General features: G+C 41.2%; 1 protein-coding gene across 2 annotated transcripts in view; it reads left to right on the top strand.

The window, feature by feature from the left end:
* The first annotated feature begins 10,581 nt into the window (after window positions 1-10,581).
* TMA16 (translation machinery associated 16 homolog) overlaps window positions 10,582-17,349 on the top strand; it is a 117,357-nt gene continuing 110,589 nt past the window's right edge. The window contains exon 1 of one of the 2 annotated variants that reach the window (XM_020969669.1): window positions 10,582-10,778. In XM_020969669.1, coding sequence (XP_020825328.1) covers window positions 10,776-10,778 — 3 coding nt within the window. In that variant the 5' untranslated portion in view covers window positions 10,582-10,775. Of the gene's footprint in view, window positions 10,779-10,971; window positions 11,071-17,349 lie in introns of those variants that run through there. The other variant, XM_020969668.2, reaches the window with a different exon arrangement.

The following is a 17,349-nucleotide window of genomic DNA, read 5'->3' as shown; positions in this document are numbered from 1 at the left end:
TCTTTAATAAATGGTAAAATTATACATATACCAAAGAATTATTTTAAATATATTTCTTTATGATTTATTATCAGTAAATGTTTGATTTGTATACCTATTTTATATACCTATGTACCTGGGATTGAGTAAAAATTTCTCAGGTGAAAAGGGGTCATGACTGGAAAAAGTTTAAAAAGTCCTGGTCTATGCAACTATATATCATAATCTGTGTGTATCTTTGTGAATGTATTGTAGTTTATTTTTTGGGTTATTATAGACCTCTTTAAGAGGTTCTGCAGTATTTCAAGGTTTGATACAATTAAGCACAAAGTCATATGCAAAGAGAAGCATCTGGAAGACCTCCCCATCTAAGGAATACCTCTTCCACTTTGATTTTACACTAGATATCTTCTATAACAGTGTCAAACATCTTTGGCAAGGATATGTCTACTTGTTCTTTGCCTCCTCTGAAGTTCATCTGAGATTGATAATCAGAGGTCAAAAAGCCAGTTATGTTTAATGACTTTAATACATGCTTGGGAAAAACATTGTTGAAGGAGAGCCTTTAAAGTAGTGTTTCACTCCACTGAATCAAATATTTTTGTGTAGTTAACAAATGTGCACAGTGGGATTCTCTATACTTTTCAGTCAACTATGATTATAAAGATGTGACCTGGTTTTAGAATTTTATTTGCAAGAGCCTGTCTATTCCCTTCTCATACTTTCACCAAGGATACCATAATTGTGATCTATTCCATTAGACCACGAGCTCCTTGAGACAGAGACTGACTTTTACCTTTCTTTGTAACCCAGTACTTAGCATAATGTTTGACACATAATAGGAGTTTGACACGTAATAAATATCTGTTGATTAACTGACTAAAAAAAAGACAACCAAGAAAATATCAGTGAACTATATGCTTAATTCCCATCTACAATGAAGGCAGATGGTGGCACTATGGATAGAGCATTGGGCCTGAGTCCAAATATGGCCTCAGTTACTAGCTGCCTGGGCAAGTCACTTAATCCTGTTTGTCTCAGTTTTCCCAACTGTAAAAGAGATAGTAATAGTAACTACCTTACAGGATTGTGGAAGATCAAATGAGATAATATTTTTTAAAGTACTTAGCACAGTGCCTGGCACATAGCAGGCCCTATATAAATGCTTGTTCCTTTCCCAATGGGTATCTTCCTTGGCTCCAGGAGTATGCTGGTAAATGTTTTACAACTAGCTGGGAGTAGGGAGAAGAAAGAGAGCATAGAGAGGAAATGTCTTCAGGACATAGTTTTAAGTTTAATCTGCATTATCCACATTTTCTCTGTCACTTTTTTAATTCAGTCAACAAAATAATAAATCAAGCCCTGCAACGTAGCCTTTGCTGGTTTCTGATGTGTAAATGCCCACATTGTAAATTTAACAAATTGATCTCAACAGCCCTTTTGAGCTGGCTCTGCCTGTTTCCCTTTCATATGTCTGCTTGACCTACCTAAAATAAGTAAGAAACTCCAATTTATAACACTTCACAAAACCCCAAGTCTTCTGCTTGGTTAAAGCCATTCTTTCAGAAACAAATTAGAAAAAAGAATCCTTCCAAAGTTATTGGGTAAATAAACTCCTGTATATCTTTTTCATTAAATGATTTCAAGTAGCAAGAAATGTCTGTATTAGAATAACATGTGTGTATGTATGGCAATACTGACCTTGTTAAAAACTTTAATAGTGCATTCTGTCCTCATAGCTCTTGGATTCTTGAGCTGCGAAGCTGCTTTGTTCTAGCTGCTCACTCCCAAGAGTTATAGCTATGTCAATAATGGCCAACTCAGAAGTAGGGCCCTTTAGCTTTGGCAATATTAGAAGGTCTCACAGACCTCAACCCAATGACTTCATTAAAATAATGGTTAATTATTCCAATCCTAAGTATCACCACCATCTTATCTGATAACTGTTCTGGGACTCCTGAGCTATAGATTTGTAAGTAAGGAAATTAATAAGGCATCACTAACATATGCCATAAGTAGGAATTTTCTTATAGAAAGAGAAAAATTAAATGTTTCTTTTGTGATGTTGGCATCCCTTGCCTGATCTATGGATGTACGTGCTTGTGTAGCCATTAACAATCAATCAATGAGCACTTACTAAGTATCTACAATACTATGTTCCAGGAGCTACACTAGATGCCGTGGATATACTAGTTAATAGAGGATGTATTCACATTTTGTAGGCCTGGAAAATGACACATCTCTAATCTGTAAGTACCCAAGAGAACATGGCAATTGTGTTTTTAACTTTTGCTTGCCACCCAATGGACTGTATAAATACCTTTCAATAAATTTCACTAGGAAGATATGTTAGTTTATGTGTAGACTCTGAATTTCTCCAATGTGCTGGCAGATTTGTTGTTGTCATTGTTCAGTTGTATCTGAATCTTTGTGATCCCATTTGGGGTTTTCTTAGCAAAGATAATGATTTGGTTTTCCATTTCCTTCTCCAGCTCATTTTACAGATGAGGAAACTGAGACAAACAAGGTTGTGACTTGTCCAGCTAGTCACACAGCTAGTAAGTATCTCAGGCAGATTTGAACTCAGGAAGATGAGTCTTCCTGACTCCAGGCCCGGTACTCTGTTCAGTGCAACACCCAACTGCACCTAGCTATGCAGCTGGCAGACTTAACACATAACTACCTACTTAGAGAGTCGCTGCTATCTGTGCTGGGGAATGAAAGAGGCTGATCACCTCTCTAGACTCTGAAAATGAGTCCTTCAAACCCAAACACCATCTCTATAAGAAGTCTAGGAGAATAACCTATGTGTGTATTAAGGGCATCCTTGATGAAGGTCACACATAGACAACGAAGTATTCAAAAGGGAATATGCTTTCCTCTTCCTCTTTAGTCAATCATAGTTCAGTGGACTATATTCATTGATGCTCAATGGTACAGATTACAACCTATTCTCAACCCATGTGACTCTTGTCCATATCTTTCCATAAATTCTTCAAAGAAGATCCATTCAGTAGTTTGAGGACCCTTCTTCTTTGCCTCTTGGTATGATTTGGTAACAGTGAGGCACGTGAAATTTCTAAGGCAGCTAGATGGTATAGTGGACAGAGTTCTGGGCCAGGAGTCAGAAAGACCTCAGTTCAAATCTGGCCTAGACACTTAATAGTTGTGTGACTAGCTGGGCAAATCACTTAACCTTGTTTATCTCAGTTTCCTCATCTGTAAAATGAACTGGAGAAGGAAATGACCAACCACTCCAGTATCTTTGCCAAGAAAACTCAAATGGGTTCACAAAGTTTCAGACACAACTGAACAACAATAAATAATAGCACATATCTCTCAAGGTGGCTATAAGAGTTAAATGAGATAATGTTTGTAGAGCGTCTAGCATAATGCCTGACACATAGTAAGCATTTAATAGATGCTTATTTTCTTGTTTTCTTCCCATTACACCCCATTCTTGTTATATAACCAGCCTAACACATTTTCTTTTCAGTGATATTTTTGACACTGCTTCTTATATGCAAGTCTTCATTGACTATAGCCTATTCATGTCCACCATACAGCTTTTCATTAACCTTTGAATGATTCACAACTTTTATTTTCCAGGGACTTAGTAATCATATAGTCATATTGGAATAATATTGATAATTTAAATGTATGGGATGTTTTGGGGATTTTTGCTTTTAGGGAGAAGCTTGGAGTCATTAAAAGCACTATCATGATAGGGAAATAACTCTGGAAAGCTATACTAAGAGAAGAAGTTCATTGTTAGGGTATAAATATGTTGGAAGATTTGTAAGTACAGTTTCAGCAAAAGAACATGTCAGCATTCCAAAGACTAGGCCATGACCTCTGATCACTAGGTAGCCATGTTGACTCATGAAACAAAGCCAACCATATAAATACCACCAAATCAAAGTTGGAAAAGTCCTCAGGTGCAATCTCTATATGACCAAGAACCCCTCTACCCAGCCAGCTGGTCATCATCTAGTCTTGGCTTGCAGAACTCTTTTGAGAAGGAACTCACTGCTCTGCTAGTTACAATGGTTAAGAAGTTTTTCTTTATATTACACCTAAATTGACATCTCTGAAGCCTCTACTCTGCTTTCTGGATCAAAGAGTCTATTTAAAAGAAAAAAAGAGAAATGTACATAATAACTTCATTATATATTTAAAAGGAATAGCAAGTTGTATATAATAGATGTGCAGTTTCATGCGGCATCATCTTTTTTTGATTATACTATGTTATGGAAATGCTTGTTTTATTCCATAAATTAAAAAGAAAAACAAACAAAAAAGTTATTATGTAACTTAAATAAAGAAGAAAGGGTCTAACTCCTTTTCCATATGTAAGCCCTTAAAATATTTGAAAACTATCATATCTCCCTTCCCCACCCCCTCCAGTGTTCTCTTTCACAAGCTAAATGCTTTCAGTTCCTCCTGTTGATCTTCCTTTGGCATCATCTCCAGTCCCTGTACCTTCCTATTTACCTGCTTATGGTACTTTGCAGTTTGGTACTGTTCCTAAAAGATAGTAATCAGAACTATACATAGAAGACAATGGGACCATCACTGCCCTCCTTCTGCATACCAAGCCTCTCTTAGATTCCATTACTTTTTTGGCTGTAAAGTCATACCAGTCACAACAAATTTTGAGATTGTGGTCCACTAAAACCTCCACATTACATTCACATATTAAGATTTTCTGTTTTTTGGATCCTGACTCTGCCATCCTGCTTCTGTCTAAATGTTCGCTAGCTTTCCCTTCTTCAGGTTACAGGCAAATTTGGCAAGTATGACATCTATGCTTTCATTCTGTTAATTAACAAGCTGAACATCATAGGGTTAAGAATGATTACCTCAGCACTCCTCGAGAGATATCCCTCCAAGCTGACATTGTCATCTTGCAAATCCACCTAATTGTATTGTCATCTAGCCATCTTGTCCAGAAGTATGCCACAAGAAGCTTAGTGGTTTTTTAAATTTAAATTTATTACTTATTTAAACATTCTTTTCTTTTTAAATTTTGAGTTTCAAATTCTGTCTTTCCAAGTTCCCTCCTGGAGGCAGACTGCTTTTTTTTTCATCATGAGTTCTTTGGAATTGTCTGGGATCATTTTATTGATCAGAGTAACCAAGTTTTTCCCAGTTGATCATCATTACATTGCTATTACTGTGCACAATGATCTTTTGGTTCTTCTCACTTCACTTTGTTCATATAGGTCTTGCCACGTTTTTCTGAAACCACTCCCCAAAACTGTTAAGTGTTTTGCTGAAATCTAACTATGTTATGTTTACAGCATTGCTATAACTTAATCTATTCAATATAATAAACATTTATTAAAAGCCTACTGTGTGTGCCAGTTACTGTCTAAGCACAGGTGTGTGGGATGCCACTCAAATTAAAGAACACACAGAGGTATCCAAGAGAAACAGAAAGTTAATTTATTATTATTATATCAAATCTCGAGATTTGGGTGTCCCTCCATCAGAACACTCTGATGAAAGGAGACACAGACAGAAGCAAAGGACCTGATTATATACCCTAATGGGCAAATTCCCCCCTCCCACCAACTGGCCAATATTTGGCTCACATTCTCAATGTCCATAGAAACTGGAGACAAAACAATGAACGCAATATACATATCTATATTTCTTAGTTTGCTGAAGTAATACCAAAGAAACAATTAAAGATGTGCAGTCAAGCTAGACACTGTACTGTATAGCCAGGTCACCATGACCGAAATATAGCAGCAGGTGTATCAACAAAATACAGGGGGCTTCTTCAGGAGTTTCAGGCTTGGCAAACTTTAACTACTTAACAATGGCATAAGGGGGGGGCGACTTGGGGTTGAATTCCCATAAATCAGGTGATTTCTAGTAGATCGAAACTTAGGCCTGTCAGGCTGCTATGCCTGCCTTGAGTCTAATACAATTCCTATTTATTCTTCTAAGAAGTTTTCACGGGACCCTCATCCCACTCAGCCTTATCCCAAACCTTAATTACACTGAGGAGTCTTCACTGGGACATCCCATTCACAGGGAATACAAATAAGACAAAGAAAGACAGTCCTTGACTTCAAGATGCTTACAATCTGCTGGGATAAGACAATACACAAAAGGAAGTTGGAAAAGGGGCAGTAGTGGTGGTGACAGAAGGAGAACCAGTGAAGGAGAACCTGGTGCCAGCCAAGCAGAGCTGTTGATGGAAAGCAGAGAGTTAGCCACAAAGTTCAGATCCCAATTGTGTATAAAGGAAAGCTCTGGGAAGAGTGTAGTGTTCCACCCTCCAGTCCTCAAATCAGAAGGTAGAGGACATTGAAGGTGATGAGAAGGAGTATCCAAAGCTAAGTTCAAATCTAGCCTCAGGCACTTCCTAGCTGTGTGACCCTGAGAAAGTCACTTAACCCCATAAACAACAACAACAACAACAACAAAAAGGAAGACAAGGTGGTAAGGGGAGAGGCTTTGGGTATTCTCCCTATCCAAGTCAACATAAGGTCTATGAAATGAGCTGCAGTCCGTTGCCTCTGAATTTTCCCTTTTCCTATTTTAGATGAAGGGATTGGAGAACACTACCTTGTTAGTTTTGAAAGTTCAGGAAAGTGAGCTTCTGGGCATCTTTCATTATAATGGCCTGGTGTTTTGGCCTATTAAGGTCCCAGAGTTAAGTTTTCAGGCAGTCCAGCATCAATGTCCTAAGAAGAAAGGCACTGATTTGGCATCTAGCCTAGAGGTGGTTGAGTTGAGGAGTCATTCCGGCATTGATGTTTTATAGGGATGTGAACTTGTAAGGACTAACATTATATAGAACTGTGCAAAGAGACACAGAGGTAGCTGGGTAGCACAGAAGATAGAGCTGCTGGGCCTGGAGTCAGGAAAAGCTAGGTTCAAATCTAGCCTAGGACAATAGCTGTGTTAACCTGATCACGTGACTTACATTTTGTCTCAGTTTCCTCAACTGTAAAATGGGGATAATAATAGGGTTATTGCGACGATCAAATGAGATAATATTTGTCAAGTGCTAAGTACAGTGCCTGGCACATAGTGTTGTTGTTCAGTAGTTTTTTAGTTGTGTTCAACTCTTTGTGATCCCATATGGGTTTTTTTGGCAAAGATACTGGAGTGGTTTTCCATTTCCTTCTCCAGTTCATTTTATAGTTGGGGAAACTGAGGCAAATGGGGATGAGTTATTTACCCAGTGTCACACAGTTAGTCTGAGGTCAGATTTGAACTCAGGAAGATGAATCTTCCTGACTCCTGGCTTGGCACTTTAATCACTGCACTATCTAGCTACCCACTGGCACATAATAGAAGCTAAATAAATGCTTGTTGCTTCTCTCCCTTCTTCTAAGAGTGAGCCCACTTTCCCTAGAGACTGCAGTGGTATGAGGACAACGTGCCTCTGAAGTGTTGGGAGAACATGTTTGTATTTTTGCTTTTGCTATATCTTCAAAATAAATATCTCTTTTAAAAAGTTAACTGATGTTAATTATTTAAAGGGAACTAGGCTGTTAGTGACACCTAACAGTGGAGGAAATAACTGGCAAAGTCCCAAGCACAAAGCAATAGAGACAGGCACCTCCAAATCCGTTAGGGTATTCTCAGAACTCTGGGGGAACAATATATATGGCCTGGTTATGGGATAGTGAGCCAAAGCTCATTTACAGAGAGATAGTTTTCACTTTTTCAAAGCTCTATTGTTAGTAGGACACTTTCACTTGGACTTACAGTGAGGAAGGGAAAGGTATTTCACTCTTGTTTACACTCCAGTAGCAAGGGTCACTGCATTTACATGGCAGCAAGAACGTGTACCTGCCTAGGCAAACCTGGGATTTCCTGAGAAACAGATATTTCTAGCCTTAAGAGTAGCCTTGTGATTTTGAGATGTTTGGGAGAAGATCACCGTTGCTAGAAGAATCTGCAGCTAAGAATACTCATGAGTCCTACATGACTGATTGAAAGATGGAAGGCTTGGGAGTTATCTGAACAGGACAGGTCAATAAGAAGAATCTTCTTTTTTTAATTTTTTTTTGAAGGACTTAAAAAAAAAATTTTTTTTCCATATGCTTTTGAGTTGAAAATTTTTTCTCCCTTTTTCTCCTCCCCCCTCCCCAAGACAGCACACAATCTGACATAGGCTTTACATTTACATACCCATTAAACATAGTTTCACATTAGTGAAGTTGTAAGTAAAAATTAAAACCAATAGCAGGAACCATCAGAAAGATGAAACAGAACTCAACTGAAGGTAAAAATAAGTGATAGCGATTCGACTTCCATAGTTCTTTCTTTGGATGTGGACAGCATTTTCCATCCCGAGGCCTCTGGAGATGTCTTAGATCCTCGTAATGCTGAGAAGGGTTCAGTTTAACATTCTTAGTCATTGCATAACGTGGCTGCTATTGTATACAAAGTCCTCTTGGTTCTGCTCACTTCACTCAGCATCAGACCATACAAATCTTTCCAGGTTTTTCTGAAGTCAGCCTGTTCTTCATTTCTTATAGCGCAATAGTATTCCATTACATTCATATACCACAACTTGCTCAGCCATTCCCCAGTTGATGGGCATCCTCTCACTTTCCAATTCTTTGCCGCCACAAAAAGAGCTGCAATGAATCTTTTTGTACATGTGGGTCCTTTTCCCATTTGTTTGATCTCAAGAAGAATCTTTTGAACAGCACCACAGAACTGTTTTTACTTCCTGGGAGAGTCTAACAGGAGTAATGAGTTCCTGCTTTATGTTTTATTTATCAAATCACACTTAAGTCTTTGGTGTTTTAAGCATTCCTTTTGAGGGAAAAAAAATAAACAGCTGTCCTGTGCCTGATTGGGTACATTTTCTAGAAGGGACCTGGTTAATCGAGTTTTTCCCAGAATTTCCAGGTAGAGGCAATGAACCGAAGAATTCAAGGAAAAGCCTTACCTATTCTCTTTGGGGTCAGATTCAGCCTAAAGAATGAATCTAAGTCTATTTGAGCCCAAGACATCTTTTTGTAAGTAGGTGCTTTCTGGGACATGTGTGACATATAAATGTATGCACAAACACTTGTGTAATCGGCAGCAAGGGAAAATGGGCTCTAATTCGGCTTGTAATTACCCATTTATTCTTAGACAATCCTTCTGAGCTTCATTTTTTCCCCATGTGGTTGGCTTTCTGTTGCCTCAAGGATCAAATACAAAATACTCTGGTGTTCAAAGCCCATTTATAACCCATTATAATCCCCTCCCCCTCCTTCCAGTCTTATTATACCCAATTCCTTCCATTTACTTTTCAATCCAGTGACTTGGGTTTCTTTGCTGTTCCTCCAAAAAGATAGCCCATCTGGAATGCTCTCCTTTCTCGTCTCTACCTCTGGCTTTCTTCAAGTCTCAATAAAATCCCATCTTCTACAGGAAGTCTTTTCCAACTCCTCTTAATTCTAGTCCCTTTTCTCTTTTAATTATTTCCTATTTTTTCTGTATACAGCTCATTCGTACAGACTTGTTTGTATGTAATCTCCTCTATTAGTTTGTCAGCTTTGCCTCTTTTTGTATACTCAGCACTTAGCCCAAAGCCTGATACACAGTAGATCCCTAATCAATGTTTATTGACTGACTGACTTGATGAATTCTGGGATCCCATCCAGGTCAGAAATCAACTGTGACCCCGGAAACACATTCAATTCACAGAAGCATAAATTTAGAATCGGAATATTCAAGACATATGCTTTCTGCTAGGAACTATTTGGGATTCCCAAATTAGCAGAGTTTTATTGATTCACAGAATGTTAAGTAAGTGCTGGAAGGGTCTATGGGGATCACTTAATCCAGGGGCTCTTGATGTTGATCTTGTTCCTTTTAATATTTTGATAACTGTATTTCAATATAATTGTTTCCTTTGTGATCCTATGCATTTATTGTATGCATTTTAAAGCACTATTATGAGAAGGAAGCCACAGGTCTCACCAGACTACCAAATGGGTGGGTCCTGAGACACACACAAAACAGTAAGAAGTCCTGGTCTTGTCTAACTTCATTTCACAAGTAGGGAAACTGAGGCTCAGAAAGGAAACGTGATTACACAGTTAGCAAGGGGTGGAGTTTCGAGTCTTTAAACTCTAAGTCAGAAGGTACTGGGAGGAAAGAAAGAATACAAAGGGGGAAACAAAAGATAACAGTAAAACTTTACTTAAAAAAAAAAGACTGAAGAAATTATTTTGGGCTAAAGTCCTTTCCACGACACCTCGTACCCTGGGGCTGGGCTGCTGTGAACCATGTATACTACCCAAGCAGCGACTTTGCAGTCTGGAGTCACGTTCTTTTCTTTTCTTTCTTCGCTTCCTTTTCCCTCTCTCTTTCTCTTCTTCTTTCTGTCTTTAAACATCCACTTAAGCAGGGTTCATACGTTCCCGGAACTATAGAGTCAACAGTCTGGGGACGTGTGTGTGTGGGGGGGAATAAAACCGGAAGGGGCCTGTCCCACAGCATTCAGTGTTTTCAGACCACAGGTGGGTGGTGATTCTTTTCCCGGCCACCTCCCACTTTAGGGCCATCTCCGAACCGAAGGCGAGCCTGCCCCGCGCTTCCGGCTCCTCTTTTCGGCCTGGTTCTCTCAAGAGGAAGCCAGGACACGTCGGTCGCCGAGGGACGTTTTAGGAAGGCGCACTCGGCTCCTCTTCCGGCGTCTCCCGGCACTCTTCCCCCGGCGCACGTGGGTTCTCGAGAAGTTTGGGGCGGGCTGGGGGCGCCGCACGCGTGGACTGTGAGGTCGGGTGGGGACGGCTAGCGCTGGCGGCGACATCGACGTCACCATGGTGAGCGCGCGCAGCGTGGGGTGAAGGAGGATGTGAGGTGGGTTCTCTTGGCCCCCGCGGGGGGGGGGCGGCAGGGAAAAGGGAACTATCGAAACAAGTGCGGGGAGGCGCGGCGTCCACTCAAAAGTCCGAGTTCGGACTCGAGGTGCCCCGGGGCACACCGGAGTGGCCACGAGGAAGGGTGAGGTTGGCGTCCCGCCATACAGGCTAGTTAGCCCACTGCCTGACATACCGTAGGCGCTTAATGGATGCTTGTTGCCTTGAGCTTCGACGTTTCACGTGGCTCCCCCATGTAGGTCTTAGAAGGTCATTAAGCCCAACTTTGCAGAAGGGGAAACTGAAGCCCAGAGGGAGGTGTCGGGAAGCAAAAAGCTAATTAGTGGGACCAGAATCCAGATTCCTTGGTGCCTTGCTTCTGTGCGGGTGTGTTGGTGCATATTTGTTACTTTGTGAGCCTCAGCTTTCTCATCTGTTAAATGGGTGTAATAATAGGAAGTCATCAGGTATTTATTGAGTGCTTCCTGTGTGCCAGCCCTCAGAGCAATACGTGGCACCATGTAGGTTCTTAATGAATGCTAGTTTACTGACTGCCAGGACCTGGGTTACATGCTAGGATACCTCTATGTAGCTTGCTTTGTATATATTTGCATGTTGTCTCCCTCATTAGATTGTAAGCTTCTTTAGGGCTGGGACCTGTCTTTTGCCTCTCTTTGTATCCTCGGCGCTTAGCATAGTGTCTGGCAATAGTAGAGGCTTAGTTAATGATTATTGAATTGACTTGAAAACAGCTGCTTTCCTCCCACCCCCTACTTGAAGGTACTTGGTAGGCTAATGGGCCTTTTCTAGCTAAGGTCTTTCAACTGCTCTCACTCTGAGGTAGCACTCTTTTCAGCATTTAAGTCTTAATAAAAAAAAATGAGGCAAAGAATGGTTTCTTTAAAAAAAAGAGACAGAGATCTGGGAGGGGAAGATCCTCAGGGTTTATGGCCAAAACAGAAACAATTGTTATTTACGTTCTTTATGAGCTAGTTAGGGCCCAAACTGTGACCAAGTAGGGCTTGGTCTGGGACCAGAGTGATTTGGGGTTAAGGCTGGTCTTTAAAAGAAAAAGCAAAGCGAAAGTAAAAAAAAAAAATCGATGCATCCTGGACCACGTCCTGTTGTCCTGATCCATATCTGGCTACTGGACCACATGGCTCTGGAGGAAAGTGAGGCTGGTGACTTTGCACAGCCCTCCCTCACTTAAATCCAGTTCACTTGCATGTCATGACATCACTTCCCTGATGGTCATTGTTTGGGCCCTGATTGGCTCAGTAGTAATGTAAATAACAATTGTTTCTGTTTTGGCCATGAACCCTAAGGGTCCTCCCCTCCCAGATTTATTTTTTTTAAGGAAGCTATTCTTTGCCTCTCTTTTTATTTTATTAAGCTTAATCACTGAATGGGCCTGCGTCAGTCAAACTAAGACCTGTTACAGACCATAGCTTGAAAAGGCCAGGGCCCCCCCACTGCATGCAGGGCCATCTTCAGTTCTGATCCATATCTGGCCACTGGACCCACTTGGCTCTGGAGGAGAAAGTGAAGTTGTCTTCTTTGCACAGCCTGCCCTCACTTAAATCCAATTCTCTTGCTTGTCTTGGCATCACCTCCCTGATGTCATGGTCCTCTTAGAGAATGGAGGACAAACAGCACCTATCTCACAGGGTTTTCAGGAGGATTGAATGAGGTGATGCATCTCAACTTTGGTTTCCTCATCTGTTGAGGATATGGGGCTAGGACAGGTAGGTGGTATAGTGGATAGAACCTCACATCTGGAGTCAGAAAGACTTAAGTTCAAATGCTGCCTTGGACACCTACTAGTTGTAGGACCCTGGGCAAGTCATTTAATCTCTGTTTGCCTCAGTTTCCTCATCTGTAAAATGACTCGGATAAAGAGATGGCAAACCACTCCAGTGTTTTTGCCAAGAAAACACCACATGGGGTCACGAAGAGTTGGATGAGACTGAAAATGACTGAACAACAAACATTTATATAGTACGGTCTATGTGCCAGACACTGTGCTAAGCACTTTACAGTTATCTCATTTGAGCCTGTGGAAGTAGGTGCTATGAGGAAACTGAGGCAAATAGAGGTTAAATGACTTACCCAAGGTCACACAGCTAGTAAATGATAATAATGGTGATGGTGACAAGGATGATGATGATAGCTAACATTTATATAGCACTATGCTTCACACTGTGCTCAGTGCTGTACAGTTGTCTCATTTGAGCTTCACAACCACTTTGGGAATTAGGTGCTATTGTTGTCCTCATTTTACAATTGAGGAAACTGAGGTAAACAAGCTAATTGACTTGCAGAGGGCCACACGTGTATCTGAGGTAGCATTGAGTTTGGGTCTTCCTGGCTTTAGGCCCTGCTATCTGATGAGATGCTAATGATGGACACCTTAAAAGGCCTTGGAGTTTCCCATGGTGGGCCAGGTCCCTGGAGTTTGCCTGGGGCACCTGGCCCTTCCCAGTTCCTTGAAGTGTGATTTTGACCCTGCCCCAATCTCCAGTTCTCTGTAACCTCTAACCTAGCCCTGCCCTTTATTGTCTGTTACCTCCAGACCACACCACTTCCCACTGAATTCCATCTAGATCCCTTTTCCTTGTGGCCCTGGTCCCCTCCTCTTATGTTACCTCCCAGTCACCCCATACTATTGGTCACACTATAAAAAGCTCAGTCTCCTCTACCAAAGGGCTCATATTCCTTAAAGAGTCTGGCCTGATTCTATTGGCAATATAATAAACCTTGTTTCTGCTCAGATTCTTAAAATCTGTCCGATAACGCAGACTCACTAGGAATCTCACTCACCCCAATTGTTGTTTTAATAAACCTTGTCTCTGGCTAAAAGAAGGCTTGGGTTGAATTCATTTGAGGCAGGACCCATGTCATTTGCTCTTGAATTTTGGGGTTCCCAGCACCCCTAGACCTCAGCAGTATCCACTGAGGCACCTGGCTATAATAGAGTGCTTGAGCTGGAGTCAAGACTTGAATTCAAATCCTGCCTCAGACTCTAGCAGTATGAACCTGAGCAAGTCACTTAACCTCTGTTACTCAGTTTCCTTAAAAGTAAAATGGGAATATCTTACAGAGTTGTGAGAATTAAATGAGATAATATTTGTAAAGTGCTTAGCATAGTGCTTGGCACATACTAGGTGCTTACTAAATGCTTTTCCCTTCCTCACCCCCCCCATTCATTGTACTCACATGGCAGTAACTGTTATAAGCTGAAGTTCTAATCCCAGTCTTCTGTCCTGACCATATGAGTGCCAAATTCCATGCATTTGGAAACTAAGGGCCTCTCCTGCTTTATGATTTTGTGATGTGGGGACGGTCACATCTGTGAACCCTGAACCTCAGTCTGAAACACTCTGCTCCAAAACAGAAACAAACGAAATTGGGGTACACAGGTCCACAGTTTAATTTCTCAAAGTGGCTTGATGTGCATTGCACGGGAGTTTAGTCCAAAACTGAGGCCCCCTAAGGGGGCCAGTTCAGAACTGGCTTGGTTTGGGATTTTGGGGTACAGCCATTATATGCCCTTTGAAGAGTAGGTGTTCCCAAGGGGGTGCCAATCAACCGTGATTGGTCAACATACTAGGAGGTGGGTGGGTTCCTTAGATCACTCAATCCACAGGGGCCTATATTGCCTGCCATCAAAGGAAATACCACCCCCAGTCTTGGTAGTAGGAGTAGATAAAACCAGTTCTTGCCTGGGTTTGACCTAGATAAGAAGATTCACTGCAATCTCACTGTCAGAGATATCCTTCTGAAGAACTTTGAAGCAGAAGGCTGGCAGGGGGGACCTCTGAGTCTCCAAGACACAGATTACCAAGAGAAATCATTTTTAATACACTCTATGGGAATGCAGGAGAGGCTGAGGTTAGAATTCCAGCCCAGACCTATAACTAACTGGCCCTGGGCCCTTTAACCTCTTTCTTCCTTGTGAAATGGAGAATATTTATCAGTATTGTTATCAAGATCAGTGTAAAGGTTGAGTGACAGCTTATCTTGTATTATTCTCCCTTCAGAGACTCCATTTTCTCACCTTTAACATAAGACAGTCTTAATGGCTTCCAGTGCTTCCTTGCTTTGGATCCCAGAATCCTTAGACTCCAGATATAAGTATCACTTATGTTATGTTATATATTAGTTGCACCTTTGACAAACAGAATGTAAAGTCTTTGAGGGATACCTCCAGCAGCTGTTGCAGAGTAGATGATAAACCTTTGTTGAGAAATTGAAATAGGTGAGCATCTATGTATCTCAGCTGAAGTATTAAAGCTAGGGTTGTGGGAGTGCTGTGAAGGGAATGACAAGTGCTGAGAGTCATGGAGATGTAGCTTCTTATCCTGACTTTTCCTCTAGTCACTGTCATTAGAGAATTGTGAGGTCATCTAGTTCACCTTCCATTCACTAAGGCACATACTGGTGAAGGTATCTGCTTGAGTTCTTGAATTGAAACCATACTTCAAATTGTAGTTTTTCTATTGGTCCGGAAAAGACCTTTGGGGACTCAGTGTGTCTTGCTCTGGTTTGAACAGGAATAGACCTGTTGGAAAACTGGGGGTCATGATTGTTTTTTGTGTGTGTGTGTCACCTCTGATCTTCAGAGAAATCCAGCCTTCTATTTTCATGTTTTTCTCTTGGAAGACAAAGGGTTTTTAATAATGGGTAGAGGAGACCTTAATGTAGAAAATATCCTTTCAATTCAGTCAACAGGTATTTCTTAAATAACAGCGTGAGCAAGCACTGTGCCAGGTGCTGGGAATACAAAGCTAATAAGCTGTGTTTGCCTTCAAGAAGCTCACTGTCTATTAGGAAATTCTCCTAAGGAGTTTGTCTGAGGTATACATGGAGAAGTAAGGGGAGAGAGAGACTTAAGAAATGTTGATTGATTCTACTTACACTTGGTGTCCCAAAAGTCTTAGTGCAGTTTTAAGCTTCAGTATCTTATGCTTTTTTTTTTTTGTTTTGGCTAGGCGGTGGGGTTAAGTGACTTGCCCAGGGTCACACAGCTAGTAAGTGTCAAGTGTCTGAGGCTGGATTTGAACTTAGGTCCACCTGACTCCAGGGCTGGTGTTCTATCCACTGCACTACCTAGCTGCCACTTCAGTAGCTTATATACTTGTTTTCTCCTCCAGATCACTTCTTTCTGTTGCTTCATTCTTAGTATTTTTATCCGTGTTGCCTAGCAGACTGGCAGTGGCACTTAATAAATGCTTGTTTATTGATTCTAATGGAAGACAAGTACATATAGTATATGCAGAAGAAATATAAATGTTAAATAAAGGAATAAATACAGGGTGGTTAGACACAAGATATGTAGGGTACTAGCAGTTTTGGGGATCAGGAAATGCTTAATATAGGTGGTGCTTGAGGTGAATCTTGAAAGAAGAGAGGGATTCTGTGAAATAGAATTTTACGTGAGGTGAGTATACAATCCAGGAATGCAGGACGTCCAGTACAAAGGCATAGAGGTAGAGATGGAGTGTGTGAGGAACAGGCGGCCAGTTTGACTAGATTGGAGAGTGACAGGGGTAGGTAAGGTAGGTAAGATGGGTTGGAGTCTGGTTATGAAGGACTTTAAAGCTAAATACAGTTTATATTTTATTTTAGAGGTAATAGGTTGGAGTTTATTGAGTAGGATGGTGACACGGTCACATAAGCAGTTAAGAAAAATAAGCACAGATTGGAGAAGAGAGACTGACAGCTAGGAGATTAATAGTCCAGGTGAGACCAATGGGGAGGCTATTGCACTAGTCCAGGTGACAGAGTCTGGAATTAAAACTGATTTCTCTGGGAGTGGGAAGAAGGGAACATGTGATGGATAAAAATCAACCCTTTTTGTATGACTGGATGGGGGGGGCAGTCTGAGCAAAATGGAAGAGTGGAGAATGAATCTGAGGTTGCAAATCAGGGGGATTGGAGAGAATGCCCATGGCCTCAACTGAAACAAGGAGATTTGGAGGAAGGCTGGACTTAATGAAGAAGATGGTGATGTATTGGTTTTCAGAAGCTTCTATCTAGAGATGTTGTAGGCAGTTGTTGTAAGACTAGAACTTAGAGATGATATTGAAGATGGGTATGTAGTTTTGGGAGCCATCTGCATTGTAGCCTGTGAGGACTGAGGACATATATGAGAGACAGAGAATGCATAGAAGGAGAAGGCCCAAGGTGGAGCTCTGGGGGGATATTGAGGCTTAAGAGAAAATTCATGGATGTTGACCCTGCAAAGTAGGTCAGGAAAGTAGTCAAGTCAGCTAGCATTTATTAAGCACTTACTATGTGCCAGGCACTGTGCCAAGTGTTGGGGATATAAAGAGAGTTTCTCTCACACATCTCATAGTCTGAGGGGGAGGCACCATTCAAAAAACTACGTACAAACAAGATGTATACAGGGAAAATCTCTGAGGGAAAGCACTAAGACTAAGGAGGGCTGGATCAGACTTCTTGCAGAAGGTGGGATTTTAGCTGAGATTTAAAGGAAGTCAGGAAGCAGAGATGAGAGGGAGAGAAACCTGGG

The sequence above is a fragment of the Phascolarctos cinereus genome, unplaced genomic scaffold, assembly GCF_003287225.1.
Source record: "Phascolarctos cinereus isolate Bilbo 61053 unplaced genomic scaffold, phaCin_HiC Scaffold_9;HRSCAF=440, whole genome shotgun sequence".
NCBI lineage: Eukaryota > Metazoa > Chordata > Mammalia > Diprotodontia > Phascolarctidae > Phascolarctos > Phascolarctos cinereus.
The sequence above is the reverse complement of the archived record's forward strand: the minus strand, read 5'-3'. Positions and strand labels throughout refer to the sequence as shown.